Source organism: Pan troglodytes, chromosome 19 (genome assembly GCF_028858775.2).
Source record: "Pan troglodytes isolate AG18354 chromosome 19, NHGRI_mPanTro3-v2.0_pri, whole genome shotgun sequence".
Classification (NCBI taxonomy): domain Eukaryota; kingdom Metazoa; phylum Chordata; class Mammalia; order Primates; family Hominidae; genus Pan; species Pan troglodytes.
Window position 1 is genome coordinate 73480074 of NC_072417.2, and position 19769 is coordinate 73499842.

The window sequence follows — 19769 nt, forward strand, 5'->3', positions numbered from 1 at the left end:
TAACATCTGGCATACCACTTAGAACATCCATAATCTATGTAATGTTCTTGATGTAAAGTTTTCTACAAGGAGTTCACTAGTCCCATTATGCTTAACTATATGTTAGATCTTCTATTGTGAACTCTGTTTTTCAATAGCTTATGAAGCTGTTTAAATTTGCTCTAGCTTAAAACTTGACAACTAAGGACCATCAAGATAATAATGCACATATTTTTTAAAGTTCATATATGTTTACAAGAAGAGAGTGATATACTCTGTTGTACTGTCATCTTACAGAAGCCTTGAAATCTTTTTTGTCCTGTCTTACAAAAAGAAATGAATTAAGACAATGAAATTTAAGAACTAGTATGAATGTTACACTATGAACAAAAAGAGAGGCAATCAACATAATGTACTAGGGACTATTTCACAGATTCTAGTTACAGGGAAAGATTTCAAACCAGTATCCTGCTGGTTGTTCTGTCAGCTATGATGTCAAGATCAAGATTTACCGTAACAAAAATGTTAGCTGCTTTTCTCTAGTTAATATAAACAAGTTAATCATTTTACTATTACAACAGTCAGTGACCAACAGTATCAAGAGTTATCAATGACTAGAGTTGTCAAGAAAGTTGTTAGCCCTTAATGCTGGTAAGTCCAACATAAAGGGATTTAATCAATAATATAGATCAACTATCATCAAAGAAACCAAATACAAATCACTATTCTGTGATACTCTCCCTAAACCTAGACTATCTGGTAAATATGCAGGCCCCCCAACTCAGAGGACATCTAAATGCAACAAGACTACTTCAGCATAAATTCACCAGCACTAATAGGAAAATATCCTACTAATCAGCTGTTTGTTTTCACATGTTGATCACTATGTCTAAAAACACTCCGGAATCTAATACGGCTTTTGATTAATATACACAGTTTCCTCTAATCTAGAAAAAGGTTAAGTGTTCAAAGCTTGCAAAGTTAGCAAAGCTAACTAACTTAAGGTCTCCTCGTCTCTTGGTTATTGTTTTGGTCATTCTTTTAATAGGATTTTGCAGAATAATAACAACTACTAAAAAGAAAGTATTAATATATCAAATATTTGCTAAGTATATACAATATGCACAGCACTCTGGGGCATATGTTTTTTTTAAGTCATAAAGTCTGCCCATCAAGAATAACAATTTTGGCTGGGCATAGTAGCTCATGCCTGTAATCTCAGCTCTTTGGGAGGCTGATGAGGGAGGACTGCTTGAGCCTAAGAGTTTGTGACCAGCCTAGGCAATATGGTGAGACCCCGTCTCCATAAAAAATAAATAAACTGATTAACTGGGCATGGTGGCACATGCCTGTGTCCCACCTACTTGGGAGGCTGAGGTGGGAAAAATCGCTTGAGCCTGGGAGGTCGAGGCTACAATGAGCCATGATCGGGCCACTGCACTCCAGCCTGGGAGACAGAAATGAGACGGTCTCAAGATTTACATGAATAAGATTAGACAAGACGTACATGAACAATTAGTGAATGGGCCATTATCTAATAAAATGTTGTGCTATGTACTACAGATTCAGGCTTTAATGCTTGAAAGAGAGTTTAGGATAAGAGAAAAACAATGTTGGCTAAAATTGTTGGACGCAGGCAAGGCGTGGTGGCTCATGCCTTGTAATCCAGTCCCCTGGGAGGCTAGGACAGGCAGATAGCTTGAGCCCAAAAGATCAAGCCCAGCCTGGGCAACATGGCGAAACTGCATCTCTACAAAAAATACAAAAAATTAGCTGGGCATGGTGGTACATGCCTATAATCCCAGCTACTTGGGAGGCAGAGGCAGGAGAATCTCTTGAACCTGGGAACTGGAGGTCGCAGTGAGCCAAGACTGCGCCACTGCACTCCAGCCTGGGTGACAGAGCAAGACTCTATCTAAAAAAAAAAAAAATACTACATAGAAATGTTTTGTTATTAAATTTGTTTGAGGGGAGTAGATGTTCTGAGGAGGTGGCACCCTAAAGAAAATAAAAACACTAGACAATTCAGAGTTGGTAAGGCCAGGCATGGTAGCACACATCTGTAATCCCAGCAATTTGGGAAGTCGAGGCAGGGTGATCACCTGAGCTCTGGAGTTCAAGACCACCTGGGCAACATGGTGAAACCCCATCCCTACAAAAAACACAAAAATTAGCTGGGCGTGGTGACACGCACCTGTATTCCCAGCTACTTGAGAGGCTGAGGTGAGAGGATTGCTTGACTTCAGGAGGTCGAGGATGCAGTGAGCCGAAATTGCACCACTGCACTCTAGCCTTGGTGGCAGAGTGAGACCCTGTCTCAAAAAAAACATAGTGGCCTTGGTTCAGAAAAAGACTAATCTCAAGTAGAATACATTTTTCATTTATTTTCCATTTACCTTGTTTTCTCAATCCCCTCAAATTCTGTTCATTATTTTATTCAAGTAATACATGGTTACGATTATAAGCAAGATTAGAAGTACATAAAAATATTTTCTTTGTTTCTTTCTTTCTTTTTTTGAGATGGAGTCTTGCTCTGTTGCCCAGGCTGGAGAGCAGTGACGTGATCTTGGCTGATTGCAACCTCTGTCTCCTGGGTTCAAGCAATTCTCCTACCTCGGCCTCCCAAGTAGCTGGGATTACAGGCGCCCGCCACCACGCCCAGCTAATTTTTGCATTTTTAGTACAGATGGGGGTTTCACCATGTTGGCCAGGCTGGTCGCAAACTCCTGACCTCAGGTGATCTGCCCGTCTCAGCCTCCCAAAGTGCTGGGATTGCAGGCATGAGCCACCGCGCCCGGCCTAGAAGAACATAAAAATAGTAAGTACACTAATCTATCCTCAAAACAGTATGTCTAATGAGATATACACATAAGTGCTAAAAGGTATAAATGGCCGGGCATGGTGGCTTACACCTGTAATCCCAGCACTTTAGGAGGCTGAGACAAGTGGATTACCTGAGGTCAGGAGTTTGAAACCAGCCTGGCCAACATGGTAAAACCTCGTCTCTACTAAAAATACAAAAATTAGCCAGGCGTGGTGGTGGGCACCTGCAATCCCAGCTACTTGGGAGGCTGAGGCAGGAGAATTGCTTGAAACTGGGAGGCGGAGTTTGCAGTGAGCTGAGATCATGCTGTTGCACTCCACCCTGGGCAACAAGAGCAAAACTCCATCTCAAAAAAAAAAAAAAAAAAAAGTATAAACTGCCATGAGTTCTTATTCCTCACCTAAAATATTCTCTGCATTGGAATTTATAACAGTAAGTCTTCGGAAGTAAAAATTGGAGCTCCATTAATCCTAGATAAATCTCTCTTTTGCTCTAAAAATATAAAGCTACTGTTTTCAGGAAAATAATTTAGAAATTTACATTGCTTCCTCATATAATATATTCTAAAGTGGTTATCCTTTTTAAGTGCATGATCCTTTTATAATAAAATCCCAAAAATACCTTCCCTTGCTCTTAAAAAATATATGTTATTACTTTTACTATTAAAACAAAACATTATTAGCTAGGGAATAAAGTTCCTTCCATCTACAACTGGCAGCTTGTGTAGTCCTGTAGCTTTCTTTATAGATATATTGATGTTAAAATACTGCTATGATATCTCAAAACATTAATTTCAGAATCTCACCAAGAATAATGATGCTCTGTTTACTCAGACTTAAAGGTCCAAGCTCTCCATAGGATTTTTTTTTTCTCCATAGGATTTTGAAAAAGAACTCACAAGGGTCATATGCACTGACCCTTCCCTAGCTTTGCAACTAATTACCTTGTTTATAAATCCCATTATTTAACTTGACCTCCCTGCAGTTGTGGAATATAGATCATCCATTCCATGAGTCTATCCACCCACTAAAACTAAATTCAAGCTTCAAAATTACCAGCCCTGCCAAGCTCAGTGGCTCACACCTGTAATCCTGACACTTTGGGAGGCCAAGGTGGGAGGATCATTTGAGCTCAGGAGTTCAAAACCAGCCTGGGCAAGATGGCAAAACCACGATTCTACAAAAAATACAAAAATTCTTTGTCTCTTTTGATCGTTGTTGGTTTAAAGTCTGTTTTATCAGAGACTAGGATTACAACCCCTGCTTTTTTTGGCTTTCCATTTGCTTGGTAGATCTTTCTCCATCCCTTTATTTTGAGCCTATGTACGACTTTGCACGTGAGATGGGTCTCCTGAATACAGCACACTGATGGGTCTTGACTCTTTATCCAATTTGCCAATCTGTGCCTTTTAATTGGGGCATTTAGCCCATTTACATTTAAGGTTAATATTGTTACATGTGAATTTGATCCTGTCATTATGATGTTAGCTGGTTATTTTGCCCATTAATTGATGCAGTTTCTTCATAGCATCAATGATCTTGACAATTTGGCATGTTTTTGCAGTGGCTGGTACCGGTTGTTTCTTTCCATGTTTAGCGCTTCTGTCAGGAGCTCTTGTAAGGCAGGCCTGATGGTGACAAAATCTCTCACCATTTGCTTGTCTGTAAAGGATTTTATTTCTCCTTCACTTATGAAGCTCAGTTTGGCTAGATATGAAATTCTGGGTTGAAAATTCTTTTCTTTAAGAATGTTGAATATTGCCCCCACTCTCTTCTGGCTTGTAGGGCTTTTGCCTAGAGACCCACTGTTAGTCTGATGGGCTTCCCTTTGTGGGTAACTCGACCTTTCTCTCTGGCTGCCCTTAACATTTTTTCCTTCATTTCAACCTTAGTGAATCTGACAACTATGTGTCTTGGGGTTGCTCTTCTCGAGGAGTATCTTTGTGGTGTTCTCTGTTCCTGAATTTGAATGTTGGCCTGCCTTGCTAGGTTGGGGAAGTTCTCCTGGATAATATCCTGAAGAGTGTTTTCCAGCTTGGTTCCATTCTCCCCATCACTTTTTGCAGTGGCTGGTAGCAGTTGTTTCTTTCCATGTTTAATGCTTCCTTCAGGAGCTCTTGTAAGGCAGGCCTGGTGGTGACAAAATCTCTCAGCATTTGCTTGTCTGTAAAGGATTTTATTTCTCCTTCACTTATGAAGCTTAGTTTGGCTGGATATGAAATTCCGGGTTGAAAATTCTTTAGGAATGTTGAATATTGGCCCCCACTCTCTTCTGGCTTGTAGGGCTTTTGCCAAGAGAACACCAATCAAACGTAGATTTGGTCTTTTCACATAGTCCCATATTTCTTGGCGGCTTTGTTCATTTCTTTTTACTCTTTTTTCTCTAACCTTGTCTTCTTGCTTTATTTCATTGATTTGATCTTCGATCACTGATACCCTTTCTTCCACTTGATCGAATCCGCTATTGAAACTTGTGCATGCGTCACGAAGTTCTCGCGCCATGGTTTTCAGCTCCATCAGGTCATTTAGGGTCTTCTCTACACTGTTTATTCTAGTTAGCCATTCGTCTAACCTTTTTTCAAGGTTTTTTAGCTTCCTTGCAATGGGTTCGAACATACTCCTTTAGCTCGGAGAAGTTTGTTATTACCAACCTTCTGAAGCCTACTTCTGTCAACTCGTCAAGTGATTCTCCATCCTGCTTTGTTCTGTTGCTGGCGAGGAGCTGCGATCCTTTGGAGGAGATGAGGTACTCTGATTTTCAGAATTTTCAGCTTTTCTGCTCTGGTTTCTCCCCATCTTTGTGGTTTTTATCTATCTTTGGTCTTAGATGTTGGTGACCCCCAGATGGGATTTTGGTGTAGATGTCCTTTTTGTTGATGATGATGCTATTCCTTTCTGTTTGTTCATTTTCCTTCTAACACTCAGGTCTCTCAGCTGCAGGTCTGTTGGAATTTGCTGGAGGTCCACTCAAGACCTTGTTTGCCTGGGTATCACCAGTAGAGGCTGCAGAACAGCAAATATTGCAGAACAGCAAATATTGCTGCCCGATCCTTCCTCTGGAAGCTTCTTCCCAAAGGGGCACCTGCCTATATGAGGTGTCTGTAGGCCCCTACTCAGAGGTGTTTCCCAGTTAGGCTACACAGGGGTCAGGAACCCACTTGAGGAGACAGTCTGTCCGTTCTCAGAGCTCAAATGCCATGCCGGGAGAGCCACTGCTCTCTTCGGAGCTGTCAGACAGGGATGTTTAAGTCTGCAGAAGTTGTCTGCTGCATTTTGTTTAGCTATGCCCTGCCCACAGAAGTGGAGTCTAGAGGCAGTAGGCCTTGCTGAGCTGCAGTGGGCTCCTCCCAGTTCAAGCTTCCTGGCAGCTTTGTTTACCTACTCAAGCCTCAGCAATGGTGGATGCCCCTCCCTCAGCCAGGCTGCCACCTCACAGTTTGATCTCAGACTGCTGCGCTAACAGTGAGCAAGGCTCTGTGGGCATGGGACCCGCTGAGTCAGGCACGGGAGAGAATCTCCTTCTCTGCTGGTTGCTAAGACCTTGGGGAAAGTGCAGTATTTGGGCAGGAGTGTCCCGTTTTTCTAGTTACAGTCTGACATGGATTCCCGTGGCTAGGAAAGGGAAATCCCCTAACCCCTTGCGCTTCCTGGGTAAGGCAACGCCCCACCCTGCTTCACCTCGCCCTCCGTGGGCTGCACCCATTGTCCAACCAGTCCCAATGAGATGAACCAGGTACTTCAGTTGGAAATGCAGAAATCATCTGTCTTCTGCATCGATCACGCTGGGAGCTGCAGACCGGAGCTGTTCCTATTCGGCCATCTTGGGCCATTACGTAATGGTAAAGGGATCAATTCAACAAGAAGAGCTATCTATCCTAAATATATATGCACCCAATACAGGAGCACCCAGATTCATAAGGCAGGTCCTTAGAGACCTACAAAGAGACTTGGACTCCCACACAATAATAATGGGAGACTTTAACATCCCACTGACAATATTAGACAGATCAACGAGACAGAAGGTTAACAAGGATATCCGGGACTTGAACTTAGCTCTACACCAAGCAGACCTAATAGAAATCTACAGAACTCTCCACCCCAAATCAACAGAACATACATTCTTCTCAGCACCACGTCGCATTTATTCTAAAATTGACCACATAATTAGAAGTAAAGCACTCCTCAGAAATGTAAAAGAATAGAAATCACAACAAACTGTCTCTGAGACCACAGTGCAATCAAATTAGAACTCAGGATTAAGAAACTCACTCAAAACTGCAAAACTACATGGAAATTGAACAACCTGCTCCTGAATGACTACTGGGTAAATAACGAAATGAAGGCAGAAATAAAGATGTTCTTTGAAACCAATGAGAACAAAGACACAACATACCAGAATCTCTGGGACACATTTAAAGCAGTGTGTAGAGGGAAATTTATAGCACTAAATGCCCACAAGAGAAAGCAGGAAAGATCTAAAATCAACACTCTAACATCACAATTAAAAGAACTAGAGAAGGCCAGGTGTGGTGGCTCACGCCTGCAATCCCAGCACTTTGGGAGGCCAAGGCAGGTAGGTCACCTGTGGTCAGGAGTTCAAGACCAGCCTGGCCAACATGGTGAAACCTCGTCTCTACTAAAAATACCAAAAAATTAGCTGGGCATGGTGGTGGGAGCCTGTAATCCCAGCTACTCAGGAGGCTGAGGCAGGAGAATCGCTTGAACCTGGGAGGCGAAACTTGCCGTGAGCCAAGATCATGCCATTGCACTCCAGCCTGGGCAACAAGAGCAAACCTCTGTCTCAAAGAAAAAAAGAAAACAAAACGAAATAGAAACTAGGGTTAATTAAAAATGGCAAAGAATGGTTCTATATAATATACCAAGCCTAAAATTCCTTTTTTTTTTTTTTTTTGAGTCAGAGTCTCATTCTGTTGCCCGGGCTGGAGTGCAGTGGCACAGTCTCAACTCACTGCAACCTCCGCCTCCTGGGTTCAAGCAATTTTCCTGCCTCAGCCTCCCGAGTAGCTGGGATTACAGGCACCTGCCACTAAGCCCAGCTAATTTTTTGTATTTTTAGTAGAAATGGTGTTTTACCATGTTGGCCAGGCTGGTCTCGAATTCCTGACCTCGTGATTCACCCGCCTCGGCCACCCAAAGTGCTGGGATTACAGGTGTGAGACACCTTGCCCAGCCATAGTTTTTATTATCTTATAAAATTTATTCTTTTTTTCTTTTGAGACCGGGTCTCACTGTCACCCAGGCTGGAGTGCAGTGGTGCAATCATAGCTCACTCTAGCCTCAAACTCCTGGACTCAAGCAATCCTCCTACTTCAGCCTCCTGAGTACCTGGGACTTACAGGCACACACCATCATGTCTGCTAATTTTTTTGGTTGCTGTTTTTAAGTAGAGATGAGGTCTCACTATGCCCAGGCTGGCCTGGAACTCCTGAGCTCAAGTGATCCTCCTGCCTCGATCTCCCAAAGTGCTGAGATTACAGGCATAAGCCAACATACCCAGCCAATAAATTTTATTCTTATTTCTCATTTAGAATGACAAAATGCACATCTGTGTACATAACTACAAAATAGTAAACTTTTATTTTATCTTTTTTAGAGACAGTGTCTCACTATGTTGCCTAGACTGGACTCGAGTTCTTGGGCTTAAGCAAGCCTCCTATTTCAGCCTCCTGAGTAGCTGGGACTACAGGGACGCACAGTGGCGCCGGTTCAACATATTATTTTTAGAAACAGAATATTTATATCAACTTAGCACATTTTATTTCTACCTAAACATTTTAGTAGAACTTGAATAAAAATTTAATTAAGTCCCAATAAGTTAGTATTTCATTTACAACATTTAATTTTATAGAATTAACTATGTTTTACTATACGGAAAATTTTCTTTAACATAAAATTTATAAAACATATTTGCAACATAAAAATTTTTATGTCACAAAGATTAACTTTCTAAGAATAAGAAGCCAATCATGGAAATGTTCCTATGATCATAATCAGTGGCTATTAAAGCTCAAAAGTACAAAAGAAACAGAATTACAGCTCTGTAGTACTCCCACTTGACCCTAAGAACACAGCCACGTTGACATCTAAAACAAAACATTGTTTACCCACTCAGGAAGAAAAATAACTACAGGTAAGATTAAATCTGTTAAGAGCAGAAGGCCCCTCAGGAATTTAGGCTGGTGGAGGTGGATAACTACCTCAAAGGAAAACTTAGAACAAAAAGATTACCTCAGCAACTTTTGGAGGCACTCCATCCCCAAGCACTTCCCGGATGAAGCAGTGCTGGCCCATGTAATATGAGAGTCCACAGGTCCTCTTGAAAGCATCCTTCAGTCGTTTTAGCTCTACATCTGTAACTGCAATTCAGAAACAGAAGATGGGTAAGAAATCAGGAGAGAAAAGAGGTGTCTCATAATTTTTTTCAACCTGGCTCCTAAGAAAAATTGAGGCTAGGCGCAGTGGCTCACGCCTATAATCCCAGTACTTTGGAAGGCCAAGGCAGGCGGATCACTTAAGGCCAGGAGTTCAAGATCAGCCTGGACAACGTGGCGAAACCCCATCTCTACAAAAAATACAAAAATTAGCTGGGCATGGTGGTGCATGCCTATAATCCCAGCTACTTGGGAGGCTGAGGCACGATAATCACTTGAACCTGGGAGATGGAGGTTGCACTGAGCCAAGACCATGCCGCCGCACTCTAGCATGGACAACAGAGCGAAACTCTGTCTCAAAAAAATAAATAAATAAAAAGAAAAAAAAAGAAAAATTGGCAAGCATTACACTTCTTTTTTGGTTAAATAAAACTCTATGACATTTAGTCATAATTCTAATATTTTCAAATCTAATTTAGAAAATAAGTATAATTTTTTTTTTTTTTAAGAGATGGGTCTCGCCATGTTGCCCAGGCTGGTCTTGAACTCCTGGGCTCAGGCAGTCCTCCCACCTTGGCCTCCAGAAATGCTAAGATTAAAAGCATGAGCCAGCACGCCAAGCCAAAATTCTTAACATTCAATTTTCAAAAGACAAAACTTTAATATAGGCATACAAATTTTAGGCAGGGGCAAAGAAGTAACAAATATTTCAAATTAGCAGGTAAGCTAAATGCCACTGGATTCTGGCATTAATGTTTTCAGCAGCAATACATTAATCTCCTTTGTGATAAAAATTATATTATTTGTACTCCTTGAGCACATCTCTATCCATATGGAGAACAGTCTTAAAGTTTAGCTTGGATTTTGTCATTATTTACAAAGAAAATAGTTCATAAATAGATGATATTAACAAACTAAAATTTTTAGATACTTATTATCAAAAACAAAAAAATTACTGAGCCATTACTTTATTTTATGCATTGAAAACTTTTTTTCACTATATGGAACAATCTCTATCTACAAGAACAAAGAAATAAACACCCTTTACTATTACATGATCAGTACCACAATCACAATAGAGGCACAGAAATGGTACCTTTGACCCATGCTAGAGAAAACAGAGAATTCCTCCAGATGAAGATAATTATATTAAATTTTAAAGGCTAAATCAAGCAAAATGAACAAGGATATGCTGGTCAGAAATTACAGTTTGCTTCAAAGTACAATGAAGTATAAAAATGTATCGTAAAAGTATCTTACTACAGCAAAATAAGCAAGGCACGGAGTAGCAAACGATAAACCTAGAGAGGCAGCAAGACCAAGTCACAGAGACTCTGTCCTGTCATAAGGAAGGGACACAGTCAGATACAACTCAGATAAAAACTGCAGGCAGACGAGAAAAAAACACAGTGAGATATAATTCAGATAGCTCACTCTACCAATAACAAAGAGAACAGAACAAATCTGGAAGCAATAGCCTGCTACTACAAGAAAAGGAGCTAAATTTGGGAAATATCCAGAGGGTCAGTAGAACTTGAAGCTAGACTGAGAGTAGAAGCAGTACTGGGAAGCTTTTTTTTTCTTTTTTTGAGACAGAGTCTCACTCTGTCACCCAGGCTGGAGTGCAGTGGCATGATCTCAGGTCACTGCAACCTCTGTCTCCCAGGTTCAAGCAATTTGCCTGCCTCACCCTCCCAAGTACCTGGGAATACAGGTGTGCACCACCACACCTGGCTAATTTTTTCTTTTCTTTTTTTTTTTTTTTGAGACGGCATCTTGCTCTGTCGCCCAGGCAGGAGTGCAGTGGCACGATTTCTGCTCACTGCAAGCTCCGCCTCCCAGGTTCATGCCATTCTCCTGCCTCAGCCTCCCGAGTCGCTGGGACTACAGGCGCCCGCCACCATGCCCGGCTAATTTTTTGTATTTTTAGTAGAGACAGGGTTTCACTGTTAGCCAGGATGGTCTCGATCTCCTAACCTCGTGATCCACCCGCCTCAGCCTCCCAAAGTGCTGGGATTACAGGCGTGAGCCACCGCGCCCGGCCTACACCTGGCTAATTTTTGTATTTTTAGTTTCACCATGTTGGCCAGGCTGGTCTTGATCTCCTGACCTCAAGTGATCTGCCCACCTTGACTGGGATTACAGGCTTGAGCCACCGCACACAGCCAGTACCGAGAAACTTCAAGGATTATGTTATTATGTAGACAGAGAATGTAAGAATAAGTCAGGAAAGGCTGGGCGCAGTGGCTCACGCCTGTAATCCCAGCACTTTGGGTGGCTGAGGCGGGCGGATCACGAGGTCAGGAGATCCAGACCATCCTGGCTAGCACAATGAAACCCCGTCTCTACTAAAAATACAAAAAATTAGCCAGGCCTGGTGGCGGGCACCTGTAGTCCCAGCTACTTGGGAGGCTGAGGCAGGAGAATGGCGTGAACTCGGGAGGCGGAGCTCGCAGTGAGCCAAGATAGCGCCACTGCACTCCAGCCTGGGCAACAGAGCGAGACCCCGTCTCAAAAAAAAAAAAAAAGAATAAGTCAGGAAAAAAGATGATAAACTTTTTTAAGGACACTGAATATGGGAAACCTTGGAAAATGCAATGGGGTTTTAGAATTTTAAATGTAAAGCTTAAGAGAGGTTGATAGGAGTCATCAGTATAGAGGTAGTAATTAAAACCATGAGGAAGAAGCATAATGAGACACACCAAAACTAGAAGAAGCCAGTGTTTCCAAGAGGAAGGAAACAGAGGGAAAAACTAAGAAAGAGAAAGAAAATTGATATGGAATAGTCAGGAGAAAAGAAGGAGAAGTAGAAGAGTATGCTCTCCAAAGGCCAGGAAAAGGGGACTTATCAAGTTAAGGCAGAAAGGACCAGCAAGATAAAGACTAGGCCGGGTGCAGTGGCTCATACCTATAATCCTAGCACTTTGGGAGGCCAAGGCAGGAGGATGGCTTGAGACCAGGAGTTAGAGACCACCCTAGGCAACATAGTGAGACCCTGTCTCTACAAAAACAGAAAAATTAGCCACACTTGGTGGCACGTGCCTATAGCTACTCAGGAGGCTGAGATGGGAGGATCACTTGAGCCCGGGAAGTCAAGGCTGCAGTGGGCCATGATCGTGCCACTGCACTCCAGCCTGGGTGACAGAGCGAGACTGTCTTAAAAAAAAAAAAAAGATAAAGACTAAAGAGTGCTTGGCACACAGTTAATCACTTTGATAAATGCTTGTGGTAGGAAGGGGGGGTTCATGGTTCAGCAACATAGAGCAATGATAAAACAATAAGAACCACTAGTTGAATAAGTAGCTAGAGAAAAGTATGACTATTAGGTACTTTATTTAAAATTGGATTTATAATATTAACATTTGCAATTGAAGGAGGTAACTTTGGCTGCGGAATATGTATTTCTTCAAGATGCCTAATTTTCATTAATGGCTTTAGTAACAAATTAGGTTGTTCACAGTCTAGTGGAGGAGACAAGAAAATTAAACATTCTAATAATATATTATTAGAATAATATATGATTAAATATTAGAATAACATAGTATTAGAATATATTACAATATAATTAATCTAATATATTAATTATATATTAATCTAATAGACTACCTGTATAACAGTATAGGTAATCTCCTATAGTGTTGGTTACAGATTATTTGAAGAACTACTTGGTAATATGTTTTTTAAAAATATAATCTGGTGGCCGGGCACGATAGTTTACACCAGTAATGCCAGGACTTTGGGAGACTGAAGCAGGCGGATCCCTTGAGGCCAGGAGTTCGAGACCAGCCTGGCCAACATGGTGAAATCCCATCTCTACTAAAAATACAAAAATTAGCCAGCCGTGGTGGTGGGTGCCTGTAATCCCAGTTACTCAGGTGGCTGAGGCAGGAGGATTGAGGAGGCAAAGGTTGCAGTGAGCTGAGATAGCCCCACTACATTCCAGCCTGGACAATGACAGAGTGAGACTCTGTCTCAAAAGAAAAAAAAAAAATATATATATATATATATATATATATATATAGCAATCTGATGACTAATGAATTTATTCACTTAAACTGTAGGGAAATGTACATATAAATAAGCTTTTAAAGCATTTATAAGAAGCAAACAATGTCCATCAACAAAGGACAGATTGAATAAATTACTGTATACATTTAGAATATCATACAGACACTGAAATGTTCCTACAGATCCATATTTACTGAAAATACATAAAAATGTTCACCATACAGTGAAATGTTGAAAATTTTGAAAATAAAAATTTAAGCAAGACAGAAAATATAATAGAATCAAGCCTAAGTTCTGCTCTGTGGTTTTCTCGTTGTTGTTGGTTTTTTTGTTGTTGTTTTTTTTTTTTTTTTGAGACGGGATCTCACTCTGTCACCCAGGCTGGAATGCAGTGGCATGATCTCAGCCACTGCAACCTCTGCCTCCCAGGCTCAAGCAATCCTCCCACCTCAGCCTCCCAAGTAGCTGGGACCACAGGCTCCCACTGCCACACATGGATAATTTTTTGAATTTTTAAATAGCGATGGGGTTTTGCCATGTTGCCCAGACTGGTCTCAAACTCCTGAGCTCAAGCAATCCACTCGCCTTGGCCTCTCAAAGTACTGGGATTACAGATGTGGTAATTTTTGAGACTGAGTCTCGCTCTGTAGCCCAGGCTGGAGTGCAGTGGCATGATCTTGGCTCACTGCAACCTCCACCTCCCAGGTTCAAGTGATTCTCCTGCCTCAGCCTCCCCAGTAGCTGGGATTACAGGCACCTACCATAACACCTGGGTAAGTTTTATATTTTTAGTAGAGATGAGGTTTCACCACGTTGGCCAGGCTGGTCTCAAACTCCTGACCTCAAGTGATCTGCCAGCCTAGGCCTCCCAAATTGCTGGGATTACAAGCATGGGCCACCGTGCCCGGCCCAGGTGTGGTAAATTTTTTAAATAAGAAAATGATATTAGTTATCTTCGTATTAGAAAGAAAAAGTAGCTTCAGAAAAGGACAAAGGGACTTTTCTTAAATCTTCTCTCTCTCCCTCTATCCCTCTCTCAGTAAAATTACAGTGAGAATAAAAGAAGATATAAACTCACAAGGACAGAGGGATAAAAAACTACATAATGGGTATAATGTACCCTACTCGGGTGATGGGTGCATTAAAAATCTCAGATTTCACCACTGCACACTTCATCCACGTAACGAAAAACCACCTGTACCCCAAAAGCTATTGAATTTTTTTTTTTAACTCACAAAGACAAAAATAGGACAAGAGAGACACGAGAACCTAAGAGACAGTCAAATTTTTCTGGTGCACATTAAGTATCTGGAGTGGTCACTGACCTAAGCCAACCCAAGAAAGTTAAAACCTAGCAGCTGAGAAATTCAAACAAGAAGCAAACGAATTTACCCTGTCCATAGCCCCAAAAGGCTCAGAAATGGATGGTACCAATTACCACGAAAGTCAGGGGGGTAAAAGGTGAGGCTGAGAAAAAAAAAATAGAGATTGGTTCAAAGTCTATGAGGAGTAGTTAGACTCTCTGGACCCTTGCAGCACAAGGCAATCAGGCACCAATCTACCACCTACCCAAACCCCCATCACTTTCACACCAACCTTTTAGCAACTCCCGGGCTCAAGTGATCCTCCCACCTCAGCTGCCCAAGTAGCTGGGACTACAGGCATGCACCACTATGTCAGGCCCTTCCTAGCTATTTTTAATTTGTACCTTTAGCTGATTTTTTTCAACAAGCATTTATGAAATGTCTACTGTGCCAGGCTTCTTTTTTTTTTTCCGAGATGGAGTCTCACTCCGTCCCCCAGGCTGGAATGCATGATCTCAGCTCACTGCAACCTCTGTCTCCCGGGTTCAAGCAATTCTCCTGCCCAGCCTCCCCAAGTAGCTGGGAGTACAGGCACGCACCACCGTGCCTGGCTAATTCTTGTATTTTTAGTAGAGGCGGGGTTTCGCCATGCTGGCCAGGCTGGTCTTGAACTCCTGACCTCAGGTGATCCACCTCCCTCGGCCCCGCAAAGTGCTGGGATTACAGGCGTAAGCCACCAAGCCCAGCTGTCAGGCATTTATTAAATGTCTACTTATCTCAGTCAAGATGAGTAATACATAGTCTCCATATTCTAATACTTCAAAATTTAGTAGAAAAGACAGGACACAACAAAAATAACTATAATACCAAATAGGAAATATTAAACTGGAGGTATTCAATGGAGTTCCAAAATAGGGAATAATTAGGAAGTGGTAATTCCTAAAGAGTAGGGGTTCACCTGGCAAAAAAAAAAAAACGCAAAGGGCTATTCTATGCAGGGAAAACACATATAAAAGAATAAGGTGGCATGGATAATCAAAGAATTGCAAGTAGTATGATATAAATGGAGTACAGGGTATAAGAAGCAGAGTTGTCAGAAATGAGTTTAGAATGATAATGGGCAGACAAAACAGAACCCTGACTTTATTCAAGATGATAATGTCCTTAGCTAAATGACTATATTTTTCAGTTTCCCTTGCAACTAGAAATGGCCAATGAAATGCAGTAGAAATGACTGGGGGGACCTCCATGAAGGCTTCTTAAAAGGTAACAGCTGGCAAATATCCTTTTGCCCTTATCTCTTCTTCCCACCTGGCACTTAGATATACAATGGCTGCATCTCCAGCAGCCATTTTACACACCTATTTTTGAGTGAACGTCAAAGTTATAAGCCATACAGTAAGGATGGCGAGGTCAAAAAGATTTTTAAAAGCCTAGATGACCATGGAACTGCCATATGACCCTTGGATATCCTACCTCCAGATTTACGTGTGAGAAAAATAAACCCTTATATCTTATTTAAACTATTATTTTGTTTAATATACATCCAAACTTAAACCTAACGGATAAAGGTATCAGGTACAAGTTTATGGAAGGCCATTCTAAGCCATGTTAAAAATCCTTTCCTGGCTTTAAACAAAGAAGTAACAATCAGGTTTACACGCACATTGGTGTCGATGCAATAAACAAGACTGGGAAAAGGTCAGAATGGAGGTATAAAGACCAGTTGAGCGGTTACTGCATTTGTTCAGACAAGAGATGAACTCAACAAAAGAACTCGAAGGCACAGCCTCAAGCGATCCTGCCGCCTCTGTCTCCAAAGTGCTGGGATTACAGGCCTAAGGCATAAAGTAAAAAGGGAGGTAAGAAGGCAGGTTCAAGAGATAAAGTCAACTGAACAGGGTTCACTGAATAATTAGCTGTCAAAGGACTAGAAAGAAAAAAATGATCTTTGATGATTTCAAAGTGTCTGCCTGTTTCTAAGATATACTCAGTGCTACTGATGAAGATTAGTCTAGGGGAGAATTTGAATATATTACATTGTATTTACATTTCTGTTATGAAATGAATGTATGTGTCCTCCCCTCAAATTCGTATGTTGAAGCCCTAACACACAGTGTGGCTGGTTTTGGAGTAAGGAAGCAATTATTGTTAAATAAGCTTATAAGGATAGGACGCTGAACTTACAGGATTAGTGTTCATAGAAGAAGAGACACCAAAGGGCTCAAGCGCAACATAGGCACAGAGGAAAGAGCATGTATGGATGCAACGAGCAGGAAAGGCTCTCTTCTGCAGGCCAGGAAGAGAGCCCTCACCAAAAACAAAACCTTGCTGGAACCCAACGTTATTTCCAATGGGAAATAACATTTCTGTCGTTTAATCATCCAGTCTTCGGTATTTTGTGATGGTAGCCCAAGCTGACTACTATCATTTCTATAGTACCAATGGTAAATAGACCAACTCCTCCATTTTAATTTAGATAGAGGCCGGTGCGGTGGCTCACACCTGTAATCCCAGCACTTTGGGAGGCCGAAGCAGGTGGATCACTTATGGCCAGGAGTTCGAGACCAGCTTGGCCAACACGGAGAAACACCATCTCTACTAAAAATACAAAAATTAGCCAGGGATGGTGGTGCACACCTGTAATCCCAGCCACTCAGGAGGCTGAGGCAGGAGAATCGTTCAAACCTGGGAGGCAGAGGTTGCGGTGAGCAGAGATTGCACCACTGCACCCCAGCCTGGGAGACAGAGTGAGACTCTGTCTAAAAACAAATAAAAATTAATTTAGATAATCTATGTAAATCGCTTTTACAAAGTCATATGAAGAGATTAGAACTCACTGTCCATGAAAGGAAAATAAAATTATGTAATTAACAATTGCACAAAACAAACATAAGAGAGCAGCACAACGCGCATTGCCATGCTCTAAACTTTTAGAGGTTACCTTGTCTACACCAGTAGTTATTAACCTTTTCTGCAGTGACACAGGATGGATGTTGTCATTACCATGAGCATTCCCTAAATTCTAGCTGCAACTATACTCTTTACTTCCAGTCAAGAAATCACATGCATGTGTGAAATGCATGAAATTAAATCCATTTTTGTAAAGGTAAGCTTTTTTCTTAAAGTTCAATACTTTATTATTACTCATTACATGGTATAAAATATTTCACAATAAACCACAATACTGGTGTTCTATTCCCCTATTATATACTGCTTTATATTATAACTTTTTTTCAAAGGTAATATTTGTCTTATCTCTCCAAGTATATTTTAAGTCTCTTGAGAGCAAAGACCAAGTCTATTCTTCATCTCTATTTCTTTAAGACAGCCAAGGCAGGACCATGCATTCTGATTTGTTATAGGATAGGAGTTTCCGTTTTAACAGTTTGGTTCCAAAGGCAAAGAGGAAAATTTAACAACATCTGAATCAGAGGATAACCACAGAGATAAATAAACATTGGGAAATATGCCTTTCACTGCCAAAGTGGGCTAAGAATTTACAAACCTAGGACAAGAAGAAATTGTATAATGCAGCAAAGAAAACACAACCAACATATTTGTAAATCTGCTTGGTGCAGCTGATCTGAAGTAAATTAACCTATCAAAAGTCACTTTGGTAGGGTCCCTGCTAAAAAAAGCTACTGCAGAGCCAATTCAGGTAGATGATAAAACCCAGATGGGACATCTCAGGCGAGAGGGGGCCTACAACTAGCAATTTTTTTTGCTACTGGTGACTTTGTGCCAAATGTCCATGAACAAATGAATCCAAAAAAGTATGATATAAGGCCAGGTGTGTGGCTCACGCCTGTAATCCCAGCACTTTGGGAGGCCGAGGCAGGCAGATCGCTTAAGGTCAGGAGTTCGAAACCAACCTGGCCAACAGAGTTTGCTCCTTCTCTACTAAAAATACAAAAGTTAGCTGGGCATAGTGGCGGTGCCTGTAGTCCCAGCTACTCAGGAGACTGAGGCAGGAGAATCACTTGAACCCAGGAGGTGGAAGTTGCAGTGAGCCGAGATAGCGCCACCGCACTCCAGCCTGGGCAACATAATGAGGCTCTGCCTCAAAAACAAAAACATAAAACTATGATACATTCTTATTATAGAATACTTTTCAGCATAAAAAGGAAAAAACAAAAGTGCTGATATATGCAACAACATGGATGATGCTCACAGATATTATACTAAGTAAAAGAAGGCTGATTAAAAAAAAGAGCAGATACTCTGTGATTCCCCAAGTTCTAGAACAGGAACAACTCATCAGTGATGACAGGTCAGAACAGTTATTGCCTCTGAGGATGTGGTAGATTTACTGGTAAGAGGAACAAGTCAACTTTCATAGGTGATAGAAATGTTCTGTATCTTGTCAAAATGCAAGGACACATGACTTTTGTATTTTAGGATATAAAAATTTTCCCTCCAAAAAAACCTGTAAGGAGACCGATTGCTAGAATGGTAAAGACCTCTGAAAATCCATTCTTCTAAAAAAGCAGCAAGAACACTATCAAAAACTGTCAAAATCCAACTTTTTCAGAACTCTAGAAATCAACCAAATGCTTGCAATAATCCAAAGAGCTTTATTCCAGAAAAATGACTGAGCTGAGTGCGGTGGCAATCCCAGCACTTTGGGTGACTGAAGCAGATGAATTGTTCGAGCCTAAGAGTTTAAGACCAGCCTGGGCAACATGGCAAACACTGTCTCTACAAAAACTACAAAAATTGGTGGCACACGCCTGTAGTCTCAACTACTCAGGAGACTAAGGTGGGAGGATCGCTAGCGCCTGGGAGGTCAAGGCTGCAGTCAGCCATGATCATGCCACTGCACTCCAGGCTGAGTGACAGCTCACTCTCTCAAAAAAAAAAAAAAAAAAAAAAAAAAAAAAGAGAGAGAAACAAACAAAAAAAAGAAGAATGGCTGAACCTCTGTAAAAAAAAAAAAAAAAAAAAAAAAAGCAGTATTTGTGGTGTTTTAACATGTTCTATTCCCATCACCTTCTCCCCAGCTATGCAATAGCTTTGAAAACCAAAAATCTCCCTAAGCTGTAAAAACCAACAGTCAAACAGCCACTGAAGGAGGCAGAATGGGTTCAGAGCTTCTCTAAAGAAGTGTCAATATTTGACCTATCTGGTAGCTCATTAAAAAGTTCCATTCTCAAGCTTTGTCTTTATTTGATCTGGCTTTGAGTTCACTCTACAAATAAAACTTTTTCCCCCGGCATTCTTCAAAAACAATCAGTGGCAACTATATAACTTCACAGCTGCC

The 19769-nt window shown here is 41.3% G+C and overlaps 1 protein-coding gene across 18 annotated transcripts in view; it reads right to left on the reverse strand.

Moving 5' to 3' along the window:
- The window catches only part of USP32 (ubiquitin specific peptidase 32), a 214314-nt gene that overhangs the window by 158614 nt on the left and 35931 nt on the right, over positions 1-19769 (reverse strand). For all 18 annotated transcript variants that reach the window (XM_063799084.1, XM_063799082.1, XM_063799080.1 and 15 more), the window contains exon 2: positions 9052-9179. In XM_063799084.1, the coding sequence (XP_063655154.1) occupies positions 9052-9179 (128 nt within the window). The remainder of the gene's footprint in view (positions 1-9051; positions 9180-19769) is intronic.